Source organism: Canis lupus, chromosome 6 (assembly GCF_048164855.1).
Source record: "Canis lupus baileyi chromosome 6, mCanLup2.hap1, whole genome shotgun sequence".
NCBI lineage: Eukaryota > Metazoa > Chordata > Mammalia > Carnivora > Canidae > Canis > Canis lupus.
The window spans coordinates 57,922,211-57,945,681 of NC_132843.1; the positions used below are offsets into that span (position 1 = coordinate 57,922,211).

Sequence of the window (23,471 nt, forward strand, 5' to 3'; positions counted from 1 at the left end):
ATCTAGAGTAAAAAAAGACTAATAAAAACAAGCCCAAAATTAAAAGCTTCTTTAGAGCAAATATAACATAGCGACTTTTCTTTAATCTACATAATCAGATTATTTCTAAATTCAGCAGTAATGACTTTTCATCCTAGAAATACCAATGCCACATTTTGTAGCTTTATTTGGAAAAATGCTACATAAAATAGTATTTAAGAAATGATGGAGTAGAAGATCTGAAAAGCTATAAGGATCACATCAGTAGAGAGATGCCATGAAAACAACAGGGATTAATAGGAGACTAGAGAAGTAAAATGCAAACATGTTTCTTTTCCCAAGATAGGATGCAAGTTTGAATTAGCAGGAAACATTTTTCTCTTAAACAGTTGCTGTCCTTAGTTAATTCTGATTTAAATAATTGCTGACTATATTTTTATTCAATTAGAAAATGATCATAATTTTTCATACATATACTTCAGCATACAAAACCAACTCAAGTAGCATTCATTAAAAACTTTTAAGTCAAGGAAATGATATTCAATATTCACTCTGTGGCCTTCTACTACTTCTAATAGAAATTTGGTAGAAACTATCAAAAGATAAACATTTAGAAACCAAAGTTACATCTCTTCCCATCCTAAAATATTTTGGACAGTTTTAAGTATGGTGGGATAATTATAAAAAAATTAATAATAGGTTAATGACATAATTCAGAATTCACTCTCAAATTAATATATTTCTTTTTTCCCTTATTACACAAGCTAAAAAAAAAAACAAGTAGCTTAAAGAGTTTTGTCAATTCTATGCTTCAAAATTGGCATATTTCAGGACAAACACTTTCAAAAAATTTAATGAGAAAAATTATAAGGACTATCCTAATGTAGGGCAAATTCCATTACAGTACATATAAAAATGACAATAATGATATATTTAAAATGTTGAGTGGCAGACCCACTATATCTAATTTTGTTGATTTCATTACAATATTCACCATAAAATATCTAAAGCAACAAATGTTTTCACAGAGGCTGTCCATACAGTAGTGGACATTAAGGTCAAGGAATATTTACACTTAATCCAATTAACTTAGAGAAAAAATAAATTACAGTGTTGCTTCAATATTTCACCACCTTCTTGTCTCCTCTCTTTTCTACTTCCCCACCCAATTCTAGTCTGGACACTAAGGGAAGAGTGGGGCACTTAGGAGATGGGAGCCATAGTCTTCCTGGAAGTCAGGGTCCATGCTCACAATCTTCTTTCCTTCCACGCCCAAGACAAGAGTTCATTCAGATTGGCCCTCTTCCAGTCAGGAAAATTTTCTAAAGTGTTATAAACCATCCAGCTAGAGGAAAGAAGAGAGGAAAGGAAAGATAAAAGGAAAAAGAGAAACAGAAATGAAGAAAGGAGAGAAGAAAGAAAAAGAAGCTCCTATGTTGTCTTCTTGGTGTTGACTGAAGAACTCAGGATAAGAAACAGCTTAAAATTGTGGGAAATTAATATAAATTAAAGGTTGAGTTTTTTTTTAACTTAAAAAAAAAAAAAAAAGGAAAAAGACCACATCTTGTTATTTTTATTTATGTCTCTTCCCAAGGGGATAAGGGAGTAGCTAAATCTCTAACAGATATTAGATATCTGTAATTAAAATCATTATGTTGTTAGCAGATGCTGGCAAACCATTTATGCCTCTTGGTTACTACGTCTAACAAATCTCTTTGCAATGGTAACATAAATCATCTATTTCCAAACTTGAATATTCACATAATTTTCCAAGAAGGCCTACAGAACTTTTTAATACAAGTCTCTACCCTCCTTCCTCTCTCCCCCTAAATAGGGCTTCATGGATCTAAGAACAGATGTTTTGTTTTAGATATATATATTTTTTGAAAGATCCCAAGATGATTCTGATAATCAGTCAGATTTGAGAATCACTAGTATATATAAATTTTATTATAGATACATTCTGCACTTCAATGAAAGCAGACTGGCTTTTTACATGTGCTTTGGTTTCCCTTGTTACTGCAATCTGCTGTTTTATACACAGTGTTTACTAAGTCAGAGAGGAATGCCTATCTCATAGATAAAAGCATAAAAATTGGAAAAACAGATATGATAAGTCTTTTTGAGAGACTAATTTTTAAAATACTAGCAATGTTGAAAGGGAAAGAAGAACAGGCTATTAATCTCACAAAAATATTAAGCTAATAATAAATAACAACTTCCCTATAATTATAGCTTCATGCACTTTAAAATTTTCAGTGCTTTTGAAAATAAGTAAAAGCCAGGAGGTTCTCCCAAGGGGCAAATTGGTAATTATAAAATAATTATATAGGTACCCATGAATGCTGATGTCAGGAAAACTAGTTTTCTTAAATTGATGTAATCTTGATATTACCACTGAGTTTCAAGTGAGTCTATTAGATGTTAGAAGTATCTGACACCTCTACTCCAGCACTTCTTTAGTGTCAAAGTTAGTATTTAATTAATTATTTAATTAATTATGTACCAAACAAGATAAAGGGCAAGCCTGAAAGACTGTATCACTCACTACAAAAATTATATACTAATTACACATTAGGTGCAAAGAATTTGCTTTGTGCTAAGGATAATCTAAAAATGAACGACATTAACAGCAAACATTGATATAGCTCTTACTATATGCTAAAAGCTATTCTAAACTCTTTATGTACATTAACTTATTTTAATCTTATAATAATCCTAAGAGGTAAATTACCATTATCACCAGGACTTTATAGATGAGGAGGGGGCACCATGGCTGGCTCATTGGTAGAGCACACAACTCTTAATCTCAGGGTCATAAACTCAAGCCCCAGGCTAGGAATGGAGCCTACTTCATAAAAAATTTTTTTAAAAACATAGATGAGGACACTGAACCATGGCATAGTTGAGGAACTTGTACAAAGTCACAGAGCTACTAAGTGGAAAATCTAATTGAACCTAGGTGACCTGGTTCCATAGTCTGTGCTCTTATTCAATACAGCAGGATACTTTTCTTTAAGGAGTTTGCAGATTAGCAAGAGTTAAGAGACATGAACACAAATAATAGCACAAGGCAGTATATTAATTCATTCAGCAAATATTTTTAATGAATAGGAATCATGAGAGATTTAGGTATAGAAAGAAAGATATCCTTAATACAAGGCTTTAGTTTAAAACACTTAAAAACGTGTTTCATTATATAAAGTTAGAAATTTCTTAAATTAAATTTATTCATTAGAAATAAGAATATATTGGGGAGCCCAGGTGGCTCAGCAGTTTAGTGCCACCTTCAGCCCAGGATGTGATCCTGGAGACCCGGGTACGAGTCCCACATCGGGCTCCTTACATGGAGCCTGCTTCTCCCTCTGCTGGGTCTCTGTCTCTGCCTCTCTGTGTGTGTGTGTGTGTCTCTCATGAATAAATAAATAAAATCTTTAAAAATAAATAAATAAATAAAATATAGAAATGTATTTTACAATGACTAAAAAAGATGCTCCCCCTTAGTATGGATATAACTATGTATAGTAGGAGTGATTTAACCTAGCTGACAGATTCCCAAGCCAAGGTTTGCTGGACTTGGTTTCAAGGGAGGAAAATTCCTGTCCCGACATCCTTCATTTTAGATTTATGGAAACTTTCAATGAATCCTGGTGTTTTAAACCACAAGAGAAAATAACCACCCTTAATAACAAATGGTTTTTCTGAGGATAGAGTATACATTTTCTTTATCACTTTTGAAGAGCTAAGGAAATGTTAAGTGTCCTTTATGAACATTGCCTTTTCCCATTAGATACCCACTTAGAATTGGTGACCCAAGATCAGGTAAGTATGTACGATGTGATTCAGAACTGATAAAAGAATAATGGGGGCACCCTGTGCAGTCTGAGTGGGAGTTACATGGACTCAAGATCTGCTTCCAACAGAAATATAGTGTCCCTTTAAATAGAAATGATGACTTAACAACAGAAATAGTCATTTGCATTCTTGAGTCAATTTATATTTCATTCCAACAGTTCTAAGTAAGGGACATGCCAACAGAAGGATCCACAGATACAGAACATACATAATCTCCTCTACCTAACTCCAGTCTCTGAATAAAGCAGTGATGATTAAAAAAAAAAAAAAATCAAGAATAACCAGTATTTACCTTAGCTTTAAAGCTTTACTTTCAAGACTATAGGGTGTGGGAGATAGTGGAATAGATTTTAATTACAAACACCAAATTGCCAAAAGACTATGATTATAAAGCAGTATTTCAATTGCATGGTATTTCTTTTTCAAGCAAGAATTTATCTTTTAAAAAAATAATTCTCAGCATGTACATACACAGTTTGTAAAAAATCAGAAGTTAATGTTTTAGAAAATACTTAGGGTAACAATTAATTAAAAATAATTACGTATTTACTAACAGAGTATTTTCAACCTGTTAAGATACTGGCATTATATCCCACATTTGATGCACATGGTGAAAATGAACCCCCTGGACTTTCTTGTTTCTTGGTGTGAGAGAAAATATAAATAAACTTTTCTGGAAGGCAAGTTAATTTCAATCAAAAGTCTTAAAAGTATTCATTCTCTTTAAATGGATATATCTTAAAGGTTCTCTTCTAAAGAATTAATTAGAAATTTAAAGATTTATTGCAAAAATATTCATGTAATCAAATTAGTAGTTATATACTAGTAAAAAGTAAACATTAATATTCTCAACAAAATAATGGTATACAAATTATAGTAAATTTTTAGAATAGAATAATATGTAGCCACTAAAAATAGTTTTTAAAAGTTAATAAAGGCAAAATATAAAGAATACCTGAAAAAAATAAGAGAATACATGATAACACGTAAAATACTCAAGTTTATTAAAAAGACAAACAATGGGATGCCTAGGTGACTCAGCAGTTGAGCATGTGCCTTTGGTTCAGGGCATGATCCTGGAGTCCCAGATCAAGTTCCACATCAGGTGTCCTGCATGGAGCCTGCTTCTCCCTCTGCCTATGTCTCTGTCTCCCGGTCTCTATGTCTCCCATGGATAAATAAAATCTTTAAACACACACACACACACACACACACACACACACACACACACACACACACACTACCCATGAATGGAAAATAACATTAATTATATTCAACTTTACTATTGATTATTTCTGGAAAAAGTGCTAATAGATATTTTTTCTACTTTTTGCTTTTATAAATACTTTTAAATATACATGTACTCATTTCTAATTGTTTGAGTAATAAATTACAATAATGATCATCTAGTAAAAAATCCTAAGAGATAATGTTCCAAGATGATGACTTTATACTCCATCATAGTGATTTTTGCCAAGGATTGACCCCTACACCCTCTTTAAATTGCAAAAATTTTTCTCTGAATCAACTCTTAATTAGTTAAGAATAATTATTTAGTTAATGAATTATCCTGAGCATATCACTACTGCCTTTTAGGTATACCTAAAAGGATTTGAGGATTTAGGGATGTCATAGAAAGGAAGGAAAAAGGATGGAAGGGAGGGAGGAATAAAACAAAACTATGTTAGACCATATTAATATCTACTGAAAATTGTGAATATATAGTATATTTTAGAAAGAAAGGTTGAAACTACAACTGGCATAGACTGTCAATTACCCATAGGCTTTATTAATACAGATAATGGCTGCTTCTAAGAAGTATCAGCAAATTTTACTACATCTGGACACAAGAAGCCAACTAAATTATATGGTACTTTTCAAAGTAGAGTCAAAAATATGAATTGAAACTGCCCACTATTTTGTATATTCAAAAGTATAAATTTGATTGCTATCTATGGAAATACAGCAAACCACATTTACTTCAAAGATTGTATAATCATCATTCAAATGGAATGTATCTGGATGTGTAATATGGATACAATACATTCAAATACACAGTTTTAGAATTTACAGTTCTTCTTCAAGTAAGCGGATAGCAAAGTTCCTTTATTACAGCAAGTTAAACATATGATGAAGTTCTCCTCATTTATAATTAAAAAATAACCAATGAGGAAATAAATTCAAAATCCTAAACAAAGGTAAAATAACCTTATTCTTAGTAGTTATTTCTCACAAATCTATTATTTTAAAAATCATGAAAATTAATACTGATGTAGGCAATATAAACAGTAAGATTTGGTCTTGGAAAGAAAAACCCTAATAATTTGGCAATAATAGAACATCTTATATCAGTAACTCTAAACTACTAAGGTTTCTTTAGTTAAAACGTCTTCAAAGTGAATTAAAATAATAAACTAAAACCAAAATATAAACGAATTAATTCTTTATTCATCATTCATATAATCACTGTCATTTCTACTGTAGAGACCTTTCTTTCTAGGTTGCAATTAAAATTCTTCTAAAAAACGAAAAGAATTTTCAGCAGAGTTCAAATGAAACATCTCAAAATTCCTTTGAAAATTAAATATGGTTGAAGAGATTTTGGCATTTAAATGGTAGAAATGCTAGAGCAACTACAACTGCAAGACAAAGCTAAGGAACAAAGGACAGAAGAATCTGTCATCAACCCCAAAAGTGACTGAACGAAGGTGCTTTTAGATACAGGGGAACATAGGAAGGAAAAAAAACAGACAAAGGGCAAAGTATCATTTCTCAGATTAAAAGAAGTAACTCTAGGGGCACCTGGGTGGCCAGTCAGGTCCTGATCTCAGAGTCCTGGGATCAGCCCCTTCTTAGGCTCCCTGCTGAGCAGGGAGTTTGCTTCTTCCTCTCTCCTGCCCCTCCCCCTGCTTGTGCACACACGCCCCCTACCTTCCTCTCTCTCTCTCTAAAGAATAAATAAAATCTTAAAAAGGAACATTAGAAATATTCTGTCTTTAAGTGAGAGTAATTAAAAGTAAAAATTGTAATTCTAAAGCAAAATAGACCATATAGCAAACATGAAGGTATGAGAGAAGTATGCTATTAATTTCCCTGAATAAAGGAGAGGAGATACAACAAATACTACTACAATAAAGCTGACCAACAGCTTAAAAAGGGCAGCGTGCAACGTAACACTCTTTCCAGTTTACTTGAAGGTCGGTAGAAATAAAAAGAATGGGAATTATATATGATCTTGGCTGATGGTTCAAAACAGGGTTTGAAATTACTGGTTGGTTCATTTTTACACAGAAGTGGCTAAAAAAAGAAACATATAGATATAACCTAGATTATATATCTAGATTTTCTATAACCTAGATACCTAATCTAGGTTATAGAAAAAAAGGTTAAACAGAAATTTAATCTGTAGGAATATCCTAAATTTTGATAAGACTGAGATACTGTCCTAAAAGAATGTATCTATTCGTCTTCATGCCTTTCCCTCTACGACTCATTCTTAATTTCTCATTCCCTCCCTATGACTAAATCACTGCCATAAATAACATAAAAGCATACGCAATTTTTATACTATCATTAATTGAAGAGTTTTAGGTCATTTTCCTTTATACAGTAAATTGATACATCACTGATATTTGTCCAAAAACTAAAAACTTCCAAAGTTAAGCTATTTTGTAAGTGTCCTTAAATTGATCTCTTTTTTTGCAGTCAAAATTAGGATAGAAATAAAGGACAGAAAGACAATGAAATGTTTGAGAGGCAGCTACTGATTTCATATTTTAACAAAGTAACCTAGGTGATATTAAACATGGTATTATTTTACTACTCCCCAAAACAGCTCTCTGTATTTCACTATCTCCAACTTTTCCTTTCCTTTTCTTTCTTAAAAATACTCCAATCAAGCTTTTCTCATACCATTCCTTTCATTTTTTTAATCATCCTACTTGTTATTAGTAGCATTTGACAAAGCCAATCAATCCCTCCTCCTCCTTGAAAAACTTTAACTTGGCTTCCCAGGCACCAGCTTTCTTACTATAAAGAGATCTACTCTTTCTCAACCTTTGTTGGTTCCTCCTTGTTGCTTCAATCACTAAACATTAAGGTCCCTCCAAAGTATGGTATTCACACTACTTCTAATATCTAATTAGACTCCCTTGCAGAGATACCATGCAATTTCTTGGCTTAAACATCAGGGCTACCATCTATCTCTGATCCCACAATCTGCTGTGAACTCCAAACTTGGTATATTCACTAAGAAGGCAAGTATATCTCAAACTTAACATCGCCACTTGGTATTTTTAGTAATTCTCAAACTTAACCAGTACAAAAGTCACCTCCTGTTCTTCTCCAAGACACTTCTGGTAGTCTTTTCCTCAATTACTGGGAACTCCACTCCTTAAGTTATGGGGGGATAAATCTCAGCGTCACCCTAACTTTTCTCTTTCATTCTCCACATGCATTTATTGGTTCCATGATCAAAATATGAACGGGATCCAACTACTTCTCACTGGTATACCACTTTGTTCTCTTACCTGGATTATTGTAATAGTCTTCCTGCTTCCGCTCTTGACACCTAGTCTATTCTCTACAACATAGTCAAACTGATTTTTAAAAAATTTAAGTCAGATTGTATCATTCGTTTGCTCAAAATCTTAAAATGGCTTCAACTCACATCTGGTAAAAGCCAAAGTCCAGACTTTTGGTATACAATACTCTGCTGAAATGGTTCTTCTTCACCACTTTAAAATTAACTACCTTCCACCTAGTTCACTGTCATGCAGCAATACCGGCCTTCTTTCTATTCCCCAAACACCAATTACTTTCTTACTCCAAGGCCTCTGCACTGTTTGCTCCACCTTAAATACCCTTCCACATTTAAACATGGATTACATCTTCATGTCCTTGTCTTTGCTCTAATTCAGAATCACGTAGTTGAGTCTGTCACCACCACTGAAAACTACAAACCCCTATTTTAGCCCTCCCTGTCCCACTCTCCTGCTTTGTTTTTCTCCAAGTCACCATCACCTTCAATATAATAACTTACTTATTTTGTTTTTCGTCTCCTCTGGCACATAAAATTTTAAGTCTCCTAAGAGGGCCAGAATTTTTCTTACAGTTTTGTTCAAGTTTATCTTCCATATCTAGAACTATGACTGTGCATAATAATATCTGTTGAATAAATGAGTCTCTTACACTTTCTGCCTCATCTAAAATAGAGAAATGAAGTCATTTTTCATGCCTAATCAAAGTGACTGCTATATAAAAATCAAACTTAAAATAAATCTGGACTGATAATGAAGCAAGTTAGAGAACTTTTCTCTTAATCTTTTTATTGGGAAATAAAAGCAAGTTCCTAGGTGACGCTGATGCTGCTGATCAAGGTAGCAAACTTTAAGAATCTACTTTATAGGTTATTCTATAAACTACAATATGCAGGCTTTTCAGTCTAATAATAGTTTTTTTTTTACTTCTTCCCTGACAAGGTAAATTCTTGAGAACATTTTAAACACATTTATCTTTCTGGCTTATGTTATTACTGTTAAATACTTAATTCTATGTGCTTATTAAATACAACAATGCACCACTGCTTTCTATAGTCAATATGCATTTAGATTTACTGCATATTACCACTTCTATTACTTTCCAGCATTTCTATTCCTTCATCTTTCTCCATCTTCTGCATCTCTTTCATCTTCATCTTCTGCATCTTTTTCTTCTGCATTAAGAATATCCTTTCAGGTTTTCATTAGTGTAGGTCCACTGGTGGCAAATTCTTCATGTTTATTTATCTAAAAGTGTCTTCATTTTACTCTTGTCTTGAGAGATTTTCACTGCATAGAGAAATTTAGATTGGCAGGTATTTCCCTTTACACAGTGAGGCTCTAGTTCCACCAATTCTGGCTTCTATTGCTTCATGAGAAGTTGGCTGTCAGTCTAATTGCTGGTCTTCTGAAGACAGTAACTTTTCCCCTTATTTTAACAATGTCCCTTTGCATTTACTTTCAATAGTTTTATTATGATGTGTCAAAGAGTGGCTGCCCCACCACCAGCAGGGGTCACAGGACCAGATACAACTAGCTTTAGTCTTGAACTAGGTTAGTTAGCTTTATGGAGAGGTGTGGAATATAGGCTAGGAAATTCAGCATGCACGTCTTCCAACTCATTAGGAGGGCAAGCAACTATACACATGCAAAGCTTCTTCCATCTCTCCCGAGCCCACATAAGGGGACATATAGTTGCCAAGGACAGTTAGAGTGCATGTAGTTCTAGACACAGAGATGTGCCTTGGTTTCCTGTCAGTCTTATATTGTTTACTTTGGATAGATGTAAGGCCAATATGCCAACTCACAGTTTTCTAAGTCCACATGCAATAGTATAGATGGGGTTTCATAGTAAATTTAAGAGATAACTAGCTGCTAGCAATAACATTTCATGTTTGTCCTAATTCAGCACATTTCCACAAAGTGGTACTATAAGATGGCAGATCCAAGGTCAGATTTTCAGGCAAGTCTAAATTTCTTCATGGTCCAAGTATAATATTAAATCTTTACTCACATTGTAGATTTATTCTTTGGGGTACAAGGGCTAATTGAATCTCTGCCTTGATGTCTTTCATCAATTTTGTAAAGTTCTCAAGAATAATCCCTTCTAATATTTGCTTCAGTTGCACTATTTCTTTTCTCTCCTTTTAGGTCTTCTATTGAATAAACTTTCTTACTTCATCCTTTATCTATTTTCTGTAGTTTTTTCACCTATTTGTCTCTCTATGCTTCCTTCTGTATATTTTCTTCTAACTTACTACAGGTCCATAGATTCTCTTTCCAACTCTGTCTTATCTTCCATACAATCCATCCACTGAGTTCTTAATTTTGGCAATTATAATTTTTCACTTCTAGGATTTTCATTTTTAAAATAGGTTTTTAGTTACCAGTTGAAATTTTCAATTGTGTCTTTTATCTTGTCAGCATGGTTATTTTTAAGCTACATCTGCTAACTCCAATATCCAGAAGTGCTGTGATTTTGTTACCATTGTCCACTGCTTATGCTGAATTAACTTATAACGTCTTGCCTTTTCCTATGTCTGTCAATTTTTTGTGACCTACTGTATTTGTAGTTAAAAAAAAAAAAAAAAACTAAATCCCTAGATGATTTTTTCTGAATCTTCTTTCAAAGAGGATTTAATTTTAACTAGCAATCTAGGAACACTTCAATTTAATTTCAAGATTGATACAATCCAGAATTGTAATCACTGTGAGAGTTTATCTCCTACAAACTAGTTCACCCTAGACCCTAGCCCTTTTGGGGACCTAAACCAAAGTGAGTTCACCCACACAGTGGTGAGCACTAGACTCCAATCCCTGTGCCCCTATGAAGCTGCCATAAGTGCTCTCAGCCATTCTACCACGACTGGCAAAGGATCCCAGAGGAAAAGCATACCAAGGTCACATTCCTGTACTGATAATTCTTTTCTATCTTTTTACATTCCAATGTTTTCAAACAGGTTTCTGTTGTTGTTTTTAAAATAAATATACTTTAAAAAATAAATAAATAAAAATAAAATAAAATAAATATACTTGGTCCAACTTTTCTAGTTCTACTTACAAGGAATATTAGTACAAATCATCTAGTCTCCCATTGCCAAAACTGGGAGACTAGTAAATAAGACAGTAATGGAATATATCTAATTAAAGTTAAATAGTACCTATAAATCAAATTCTTAAAGTACACCTCAAAGAAGAATTTTTGTATCAAAAATAAAAACAACCAAATAAGCACCTAAAGAGCTATTTTTCCAAAAGATTAGTGAGTGACTATTGTTTATAATAAATACAGTTATTTCTCCATATAACTATGGGAAAGCTTATACTTTAAAATGTAGGAATAAGTGACAACATAAATGACAAGTCTGAGGAAACTTTCTGCAATCTAGAAGTGCAAATTTCTTATTAACAAATTAAATGTTTTTAAATATTCTTGTATAAGTTTGTTTTGTACAGAGTAAATCTGCCCTGAAATAGTATTTAATTAGGTGTACACATAGGGCACTCTCCTTTACCTACATCAAATGTTTTTCTTGCAAAAACAATACCAGGTTCAGTTAAATGTTTATTGAGTATATACGGCATATGATCATTAAGGAAAATGAGAAACAGTGTGTACTCCTTGCATTTTCCAGTCTTACAGAAGAGATGTAAATAGACAATGTGATAATGCTAAAACAGAATATGGACAAGATACTATGAGTACGTAGGAGAGACATTCTATCAGTGTGACATTATTCCATTAGTGACATTTCAATAACTACCTAAAATGTCTATTTCCTTTAGTGATGCAATAGTGGGCAAAACAGAAAATGTGTATCACATATCAATTTTTATTTTAAACTTAAAAAAAATTCACATGTGAATACATGAAGTGTTATATGAGACACCCAGGTGAAAAAATTGATATGAGAACTTACCCCATCTGGCAATGCCCTCCAGCACACGGCACTAACAAATTCATTTGTATCATCTTCTTTTCGGTCTTTATCCAGAACACTTTTGACCGTATCAAACTTAAAAGTTAGCAAAGTCTTAGAAAGTCCTTTATAGTATAAGTAAAGAGAGTTGTTCTCACTTCCTGAAAAAAAAAATTTTTTTAATGATTTTTTAGAATGGGAGAACTCACAATTAAGATATCACATTCATAAGGTAATTATTATTCAATGTTTAAGCTAAAAGACAACTCTGTACAGGTTGAATATAAAAGAACAAAGCACAGGATTTCTTAGGAATCATGTGAGAAGAAGATTCATAGAAAAAAGCTACACTTTACCAAAGAAATAATAATTGTTAAATGATAAAACAACATTTCAGAAGGCTGAAATTCTGCAAAATAGTGTCATTTATAGCAGATGTTTAAAGACCAGAAATTTTTTTTAAAGATTTATTTATTTATTTATGATAGACATAGAGAGAGAGAGAGAGAGAGAGAGAGGCAGAGACACAGGAGGAGGGAGAAGCAGACTCCATGCCGGGAGCCCGACGTGGGACTCTATCCCGAGACCCCAGGATCACACCCTGGGCCAAAGGCAGGCGCTAAACTGCTGAGCCACCCAGGGATCCCCAAAAGACCAGAAATTTGTTATTAGAGCATGAATCTTACATGACATTTAGAAAGATTTCTAAGAGGGGAAAAAAAAAAGTTATATCACTTACAAAGTCAGATTTTAATAACCAATAAAATGTACATCCCATTCCCCAATAAAGACATTTTTCTATTAGATAAGTGGTCCAAAAAAAAGCCCTTTATTTTTGAGCAGTCCATCAAAGTATAACAATTGCAAGAGATTTGCTTTGGTGGGGTTTACATTATAAACAACTTTACTGAATAAAGGTCAAGTTATTAGGAAAAACTGATGAAAGTTCATATATTTAGGCATTAGGTGGATTTAGCCTTTGAACATTACCTAATTTAATTTTTCTGCTTCTGATTTAAATTTGCATAGATTACCAACAACAAAAGCCCTAGAATAACAGATCAAGACTATCTAAACAAACTGCTTAACGAAGAGAAAACTCTTCAGGGGAAAATGAACATCAAGCTTAAGAAGACAAATAATGTCTCTGAAATTAGGACATAAGCAAAAATTAATATTTTCTTTTATATAATATTGACAGAACTTATGTGATGATGGAGAACAATTACAAAACATATTTAACAATCTTGTTATTTCATGAGGTTATGGTTTGTGTTCAGCAAAGGAGGGAAGGACTAATGTTTATTCCAGTACCATCCAAGAAGAATTCAATATGCTGAATGCACAAATTACTTCCTGACTTGGTATGTACTCTGTATTCACTGAATGCAATTTCAGTGACAAATTCCTATTAGTTTCAGGAAAAGACGATTTTACTTACCACAAGCTATATAATCGCCATTGGAAGCGAGGCCTACAAAGTTTTTTTCATTGATGTGACCCTTGAAGGAACGTAGACAGTATGGTTTCCCTACATTCCACAGCTTTAGCTGGCTGTCTGTTGAGCTGAGGTAAACACAAAAAAATGAGAATGCATTTAAGATTTCAAGGTCTGAAACTACTCATTAGAGGCAATCCAGTTTGGTGGTTTAGAATGCAAACTATGGAAGAAGTTTTTCTGAGTTACAATGCTCAATATGCCATTAACCAAACAGTGATATAACTTCTTTGGCATCGTTAGTTATGTGAAATACAGCAATTCCTGTATTATTGAATTAGATAAAATTCTGTAAGATGTGAACACTAAATTAATTCATTTAAAATGCTTTCAATAGTCCTTGCAGATGTAGGAAATGCTTACTAATAAACATTACTCCTCAATACCATCATACCACCATCATCAAATAACAAGAGGTCCATTGGGAATTGTGTTTAATTTCAGGGATATACTCTATGCCACTGGGATTAATTTACTTTTCAAATATTGAATTATATTGGTATACTAAATTTAAACTATTTTCACAGCTTAGTTGTATCTACAGGGGTGGAATATTATGAGTGACTGGAATGGTCTATATAAAGTAATTTATTTACTGAAATAATGTTCAAATGCAATTATTTACCAAAAATTACCAAATATAAAGATAGTTGGTAATCCTATTATAGAGACAGTCATAAAACTTCAATAAAACACCATGTCTTTGTTTTTCCTTTTGTTACAAAAATCTTATAATACCATATATCTTATGTTGTAAATTGTCTACCATTTACTCAATAATTTGGTTTATAATTTTTCTCTAAACACATTCAGATATCTTCATTAATAACTACATAATAAATCACCTTTCTCTTACATAACATTCACAGAATAGGGCACTATGCTGAATCTTTACACTGCTTACTTCATTTAAAGATTCACAACATAATAACTATTATTAACTCCATTTTAGAGATGAGGCAACTGAGAATGTGAAGGTTATGGATATTTTCAAGATACCACAGCTAGTCCAAAGCAGAGCCAAGACTGAAACTGTCTCATCTTAGACGCCAAACTCCAAACTCTAATCCTTGTTATCATTTTTTCAAAAGACATTTATGTTGTTTTCAATTTCTTTTTCTTAACAATGTGGCACTGAATATTTCTTTGTGTATATATTTTTATTGGTCAAGAATTCAGAGGTTGTGGCAATATATGTATATTTTAATATTACTTTGTAACACTTCCAAATATACTTGTGGGTAAATTTATTCTAAAAACTTCTAAACCTCAAACATATTTTTAAAAAATCATGATTTATAAAACCTAAGAAGGACAAGAGATTGGTGAAAATATAAACAACGTATAAACATTAATAGGTTGACTAAAATTTCTCAATTTATACAATTAGGTATATATGTATTACAACTACTAAAAATCAAAATAATTTAACATTTATAAATCTGAAACTGAAGAAAAATATTTTTGCCATATAATCTAACATCTACAATTGAATCTGAATAAAATTTTATTTACTAACCATTATTATTCCTAAAGATGGGATACATTTGGACTAGTTAATAATAATTTAGGTTTGTGAACTAATTGCCTATATTATCTTGCCTTAGAAAACTCAGTTTTTTTTTCCCTTGTTTGTAACTCAGGTTCAAAATACCTTGCCAAATAAATTCAAATTACCAATTTCTAATCTAGAGTAACCAGTATAGAGAGGTAGATATGGTGGGGGATAGCAAATATTAATGCCAAAGCACTGGTATTAATAATCTCCTAAGAGTAGAGATCAGAAATTAAGGTGGGGTGGGGAGCTAAGTGAAAAGAAAAAAAAAGGATCATTAAGCGTGAAAAGAAATAAAATACGGAGAAATTAAGATGGATATATGCTAGGGTAATATAAAGAGAACTATGAACTGGGTTAACAGAAAAAAGGGACTGCCTGTTAGAAGTGCTTTGTCAACGATATTTTGGTAATTGAGATTTATTTATCTGGATGACATCTTGTTAAGCTTCAAACAAAATAAAAGACAATTAAACCTTACATTATAATTCTCTAGTGCAGAAGGTTTCTCAAAGGATATGTATCAAGCCACATTTAGTTCTTTTCAAAACATATTTAAAACACACCATGAAATCATAGGGAAATCAAGTAACACAGAATCAACCAAATATTCCCTAAAGCCATAAATAATACTACTGTACTACAAAGTGTGTAAATATACAATAACATATTAATTGACTTTAACAGATAAAATGCTTCTTATTCTATTCCATCAACTTTGTTGATTTTCTCTTAAGGAGAAGCAGTGGTTGAAATCCCATCTAAAGTTTAAATGTTGAAGGAGGGGTGCATTAAAAACTTTCTTTATGTAATAAAATAAGGATTTTATTCATAAAGAGAATACAAAAGTGAACAATACAAACCAGAATATACATGTATTTTAGTTAGACAAATTATTTTTTAAACTCTACTATTTATGAAAAAGTGCTATACCACAGTGTTACTCTTTACAGATACCCACAGTGACGTTATAAAATCGGTCAATGACGACAGAGTTCTCGGTTAAGCTCAATCTCAGGAGAGTAATACTCACGCAGAGACGATTTCCTCACCACTCACAAACTTTGCATAAGAGACTGCTTTTCGGTGTCCCTTGAATACCATGATTGGCTGTTTAGTGTTACGAAGATCATAGTAGTGGACACAGTGATCTAAAACAAATAAAACAAGAAAAATGTAGTAAATGAAGAAATGTAAAGCAAAGCTCATTTTAAATGGTTTGGTGAGTTTTCAAAGGTTTCAGGGACAATATCAAACGTGTAATAACAAAACTAAGTGCTATGATTGATTTTCAAAGACAAGGAAGATATAATGTGTCTTCTGTTTTTAATCTAGGAAATATAGTAGCATAAAAAAGTACATACACATGCCAATGTCAGTCTGAAAGGGAGTTCCGCTGATATATCCAGTGATCCTGGCTCTAATTCCAGAGTAGTAAAGGTTCAAAGTAACCGAAAATCTTAAAATGTATCCTTACATTTTAGACGACCTTATAAAAAAAGGTAATATAAATATTTTACAGGACTCCTGGGTGGCTCAGTGGTTGGGCATCTGCCTTCAGCTCAGGTCCTGATCCTGGGGTCCTGGGATTGAGCGCCCCATCAGGCTCCCCACAGAGACCGCTTCTCCCTCTGCCTATATCTCTGCCTTTCTGTGTCTCATGAATAAATAAATAAAATCTTTAAAATATACAGATTAACATTTTAGGCTTCTGGTTAAAAATAATACTATATAATTTCCCACATTTGCCTTTGAAAAAAGTGTGTCTTGAGACACATTTTACATATAATAAAACCAACTTACTGTAATTACACAATTCAACGATTTTTAGTAACTTTATCCAGTGGTACACCATCTCCATAATAAATCAGTTTTAAAACAGTTTCCTCAGGGTGCCTGGGTGGCTCAGTGGTTGAGCATCCACCTTTGGATCAGGTCAAGATCTCAGGGCTACCACAGGGAACCTACTTCTCCCTCTGCCTATGTCTCTGCCACTCTCTTTGTCTCCCTCATTAAAAAAATAAATAAAATCTTAAAAATAAATAAATAAAACGTTTTTCTCATTCCAGTAACATGCCTCATGCTCATTTACCACCCACTGCCTTAGGCAATCACTATATCTAACTTTTTCTAATAAATTTACCTTTTCTGGACATTCATTGTAGATGAAGCCATACAATACATGACTTCTATGTATGGTTTCTTACACTTCAAATAATGTTTTTGAAGTTCATCTATGTCGTAACAAATCAATAGTTCAGTCCTTTTTTTTTTAAGATTTTATTTATTTATTCATGAGAGAAACAGAAAGAGAGAGAGAGAAGCAGAGACACAGGCAGAGGGAGAAGTAGGCTCCATTCAGCAAGCCCAATGAGGGACTCGATCCTGGGACGCCGGGATCATGCCCTGAGCCGAAGGCAGGTGCTCAACCGCTGAGCCACCCAGGCGTCCCTAGTTCATTTCATCTTATTGCTAAGTAGTACCCATTGTATAGATAGACTACATTTTGTCGACTCACTCACCAGGTGAAGTATTGTTTCATAACCAAACCATTTTTTGGTTATGAAAAATAATGCTGTTATGAACAATCACATTCAAGGCTTTGTGAAAAATGTATTCAAGTCTCACTAAGACATCTAAGAAGTGTTAATTACTGCATTAGGTGATAATTTTTTAAAGAAATTGACAAACTGCTGACTGTACCATTTTAAATTCTTACAAGCGATACAAGATGGTTCCAGTTCCTTTACATGAGTACTCTGAAAATTTTGGATACGATCAAAAAATTTTTTAACAAATATTACCAACCATTCTGTTGCTTGTCTTTATTTTCTTAACAATATATTTTATCTTATTTTATTTTATTAAAGATTTTATTTATTTTTTCATGAGAGACAGAAACACAGGCAGAGGGAGAAGCAGGCTCCATACTAGGAGCCCGATGTGGGACTCGATCCCAGGTCTCCAGGATCAGGCCCTGGACTGAAGGCAGCACTAAACCACTGAACCACAGGGGCTGCCCTTAGCAGTATATTTTAAGGCACAGAAGCTTTGGATTTGATGGGGTCCAATTTATTTATTTTTTTCTATTTTAACCTCATAAAAAACTTTGACTAAGATAAAATCTTAAAGATTTTTCTTCTTCTAGCATTGATTGTTTTAGTTCTTACATTTATGTCTATGATCAATTCTAAGTTAATTTTTCTATATGGTAGGAGTAGAGGTCAAAGTTCATCTTCCTGCATATGAAAGGATATGCATCCAGCTGTCCCACCATGGGGTGGAAACAAACTTTTTCTCTAATGAACTGCTTCAGCATCCTTGATGAAAATGAACTGACTTTTGGATTAATCCTAATCAAGAGATTTGCGTATGTCTACCTCCTCCCAGTGCAACAGTGTCTTGTACAACTATAGCTTTGTTTTTTAAAAAAGATTTTATTTTTTAAAGATTTATTTATTGGAGGGGGCGGTGGACCAAGGGAGACAGAGAATCTCAAGGAGACTCTTTGCTTGCTGAGCATGCAGTTTGATGTGGGGCTCACAACCCTGAGATCATAACGTGAGCTAAAATTAGGCTTAGTCAGATGCTTAACCAACTGAGCCACCCAGACACCCCTAAGATTTTAAGTAATTTCTACACACGCTGTGGGACTCAAACTTATAACCTCAAGATCAAGAATCACATGCTCTACTGACTAAGACAGTCTGAGTGCCCCTATAACGAACTAGAGCTTTATAATTTTGATATTCAGTAGAAAAAGTTCTTCAACTTTGTTCTTTTATAAAAAAATTTTTTGGCAATTCCTGTCCATTAGCATTTCCACATAAATTTTAGGATAAGGTTATCATTTCCTGGATAAAAGCCTCCTCAAATTTTTCCAGAGATTGAGTAGTATCTACAAATTACTCTTAGGAAAACTATCGTCTTAACAATATTAAGTCATCCAATTTATGAACAGAATATCTCTGTATTTATTTACATCTTATTTTCCTTAACATATTTTTGTAATGTTCAATGTACAAGTCTTGCAATTACCTTATTCAATTTATTCATTAAGAATTTTATTCTTTTTGATGTTATTCTGAACAGAATCATACTATTTTTTTGGACTGTACATTGTTTGTGTTTTAAAAGACTTTTTTAATACTGATACTTTATTCTGTGGCCCAGCTGAACAATTATTAGTTCTAATTTTTTTAAAGATTACCTAAAATTTTCTACATATGGGTTAGTGTCATCTGCAAAAGGATAGTTTAATATTTTTTTATGAATTTATTGATTATTTCTTTGAGAGTGAGAGAGCACAAGCATGTGGTGTGGCAGAGGGAGGAGAAGCAGACTCCTGCTGACTAGGAAGTCCAATGTAGGAGTCAATCCCAGGACACTGGGATCATGACCTGAGCTGAAGGCAGACCCTTTAACCAACAGAGCCACCCAAAAGCCCTTAATGTTTTTTTTCAATGGGCACCTTCATGGCTCAGTTCCTATTTGTAGGGGAAAAGCATTCAGTCTTCTACTTGTAACAGATATTCACTGCGGTTTTTCAATGAAACCTTCTGTCAAGTTGAAGACGTTTACTGCTATTTGTTACATGTTTTAATCATTAATGGGTATGAGATTTTGTCAAATGCCCTTTCTATGTTTGTTAGGATGATTATATGGTTTTAACTCTTTATTCTATTAATACAGTATATTATATTAATTGATTTTTGGATGTTCAACAAATTTGGTACTCCTGGAATTAATTTCACACTATCAGAGTGATAATCTTTTAAATATGCCATTGAATTTGCTTTGCTAATATTCTGTACAAGGAATCTGCATCTCTATTCTTGAAGAATACTGGTCTGTTTTTCTATTTGTGTGGTATATTGGGCTTCTGGTTTTGAAAATTCTTCAGGGAAGATTTTGTGAAGTAGTAGTAGTATTTTTTATCATTTAATAAAATTTACCAGGGAACCCATTTGGGTCTCTGCCTTTCTTTGTAGGAATGTTATTACTCAATTTTTTTTTTCCCTTCCATAGGTCTATTTGATTTAATGCTTCTGAGTCCATTCTAATAATGTGAATTATAAAATTTGTTCACTTCATTTACATTATTAAGCTGGCATACAGCTGTTCATGGTATTCTGCTGTAACCCTTTTAATATCTGAAAGGTCAGCAGTAAACCCCCTTCTTTCATTCTTTTTTTAAGATTTTATTTCTTTATTTAGAGAGAGAGGGAGCAAATGAGTGGGGGAAGGGGCACACTGGGAGAAAGAGAATCTCAAGCAGACTTCCCACTGAGCAAGGAACCCAAGACCCTGAGGCAAAATCAGGAATTGGCCACTTGACATACTAAGCCACTTAGGAGCCAGCCCCCGGTTTCTTTTATTCTTAATTTTAGTGATTTGTGTCTTCCTTTTTTCTTAGTCTACCTAAAAGTGTGCCAAATGGGTTGATCTTTTCAAAGAACCAACTTTTTTTTTAAGAGAGTGCAAGTAGGAAGGGAGGAGGGGGAGGAGAGAAGGAGGGGACAGGGAGAAGAAGGCGTGGGGAGAATCATAAGCAGGCTCCCCCATTCAGCATGGAGCCCATGTGGGGCTTGAGCTCATGATCGGAGATGATGACCTATGCCAATATCAAGAGTTGGATGCTTAACCAACTGAAACACCCAACTGCCACTCAACCAGTTTTTAGTTTTGCTGATTTTTCTCTATCATTTTTCTATTCGTTATTTCACTAATTCCCATCCTATTATTTCCTTCCTTCCATAGCTTCATTTATTATTTTTTTCTAGATGTTTAAGGTAAGAGCTTAGATTATTAAGATCTTTCTCTTTTTTAATGTAAACACTTGAAGATAGACATTTTTATTTAAGATTTTATTTTTAAGTAATCTCTCAATTCCGCATGGGGATCGAATTTACAATCCCAAAATCAAGAGTCCCATGCTCTACTCAGTGAACCAGGACATTTCTTCTAAGCACTGCTTCAGCTGCTAACACAGATTTTAGGTTTTTTAAAGATTTTATTAATTCGTGAGAGACAGAGAGAGGCAGAGACTTAGGCAGAGGGAGAAGCAGGCTCTCTGCTTCTTGATCCTGGGTCTCCAGGATGACACCTGGCCTTAAGGCGGCACTAAACCCCTGAGCCACCTGGACTGCCCAGAAGTTGCTAATCTTATGGAGGAGTGCTTTTATGTGCTGAGTTGCTTTTCTCTTGGTGTTTTCCAAGATTCTTTCCCCTTCTTTGCTTTCAGGAGTTTGAATTTGATGTGTTTAGGTGCCAGTCTCATGGAGTTTATTCTACTTTGAGCTCACAGAGGTTCATGAGCTCACAGAGGTTCATGAGTGTCTAAACTGATGTTTTTCATACAATTTGGGGAAGTTCTGGCCCCTTTACCTTAAATATTTTCCATCCCTTTCTCTATTCCCTTATTTTCTGAGTCTGTTTATGCTGGCATTTTTAATGGTGTCTGACAGGTTTCCAAAGCTTTATTCATTTTTCTCCATTCTTAGACTGAATAATCACTATTGACTTAACTCCAAGTTCACTGCCAGTTCAAATCTGCTTAAGTGTTCCTCTAGTGAATTTTTATTTCAGTTATAATTTTCAACTACAGAATTTCTATTTGTTTTTTATTTTTGAACAGTCTCATATTTTTATATTTCTTTCATTCCCTAATCATGTTTTAATTCACTGAATACATTTAAATTAGCTGCTTTAAAGTCTGAAATAAGCCTAACTCTGTTATACTTTTAGCTAATTTTTTCCTGCTTTTTTGCATAATCCCATAGTTTTGATTTTGGGGTGGTTTGTTTGTTGTTGTTTTCTATAAAAGGTAGACATTATAGATAATATAATGTGGTAACTATGAAATCAGTTCCTACCACCCTCTCCTGGGACTTTTGTGACTTGGCTTTTTGTTGTTGGTTTTGTTGACACCTTAATTGTCTAGAGACTTTTCCAGAAAGGACTCTCTAGTCTGTAAATCCATGATGCATGAAACCACTTAAGTTTCGATTTGTTTTCTTGTAAAAAAAGAATTTTTTTTTTACCTTGATTAATAAAGTTTGCTCCTGGGTCAGCATTGCTTAGTAGCCACAAAATGTTCTTAAATGTTTTGAGCCAGTATGTCTTCTATCCTTTGCCCAGGGCACCTGTGGTGTGTGTTAGGGCATCCTATTCAAAGGTCAGCAACTTTTAAATCTCACTTCTTACCTATACAGAGTCAATGAGAGGCAAGCAACTAGAGTCCTTTCATTTTTTTCCTGGATAAGCACACTGGCCTGAATATGCACAAAGCATTCTACATCCGAGGAGCTTTTTCAAAGACCCTGTGGCTATTCTGCTGCCCATATCCTTTTAAATTTTGACTGGACTCCTGTTTGCCCCATCTCTTATCACAGCCTTAGATAACTGTGATCTGGTGGTTTTCAACAAAACCCTGGGTCCAGGTCTTTCCCCATGTGGACTTTGAGTCAGGTCAAACAATGACAATGATCTAGAAATAGGGCTTTCTGAGAAGTTCCCACACCTATTTTTCTTTTCCTAGTGGTGGCTAGAAGGCTGGTGGTTTTCAAGGCTTATATACCACAAGTTAGCTCAGTTTTTATAAATTTGCTTGTATTTTTGTTGCTTTTATGGAAAAGTATTCTCAGATTTTTTAAATTATTATAATTGCATTAAGTAATCACCTCAAATGACAGCAATTAGCTTATACTGGAGAGGTATAAATGTATAGCTGCAAATTGTTTCACATGTGCTAAAGTAAAAATGGAAAAAAAAATTCTGCTTCAAATGCTGTGCCCATGTTAAATTTACCAGTTACAAAGATAAACTTCTCTTTTGCATTAATAATTTAAAATTGAAAAATATTTTTGTAAAATAATTATTTCATAAAAGCTGAAAATAATTTGATATAATCAAAACAGCACAGTACAGTATAATAATATATTAACGTATTCTCAGGCTAATAAGAACACAAGAAGGAATATATACAAAAATGTAGGGATATAAGTAAAGGTTAAATTATTTCACTGTGCCCTATAAGATTTTACAGTAGCTAGGATGAGAAAAGTAGTAGAGAGACTTAAGTATAAAACGGGAAATGATCTTTTTATAGACATAGCAATCTTGAA

The 23,471-nt window shown here is 33.5% G+C and overlaps 1 protein-coding gene across 10 annotated transcripts in view; it reads right to left on the minus strand.

Annotated features, from left to right (window-relative positions):
• Positions 1-23,471, minus strand: part of COP1 (COP1 E3 ubiquitin ligase) — a 242,753-nt gene that overhangs the window by 43,538 nt on the left and 175,744 nt on the right. For 9 of the 10 annotated variants that reach the window (XM_072830730.1, XM_072830729.1, XM_072830723.1 and 6 more), the window contains 3 exons: positions 16,379-16,496; positions 13,734-13,858; positions 12,293-12,453 (listed from right to left, as the gene is read on the minus strand). In XM_072830730.1, the coding sequence (XP_072686831.1) occupies positions 12,293-12,453; positions 13,734-13,858; positions 16,379-16,496 (404 nt within the window). Of the gene's footprint in view, positions 1-12,292; positions 12,454-13,733; positions 13,859-16,378; positions 16,497-23,471 lie in introns of those variants that run through there. The other variant, XR_012033052.1, reaches the window with a different exon arrangement.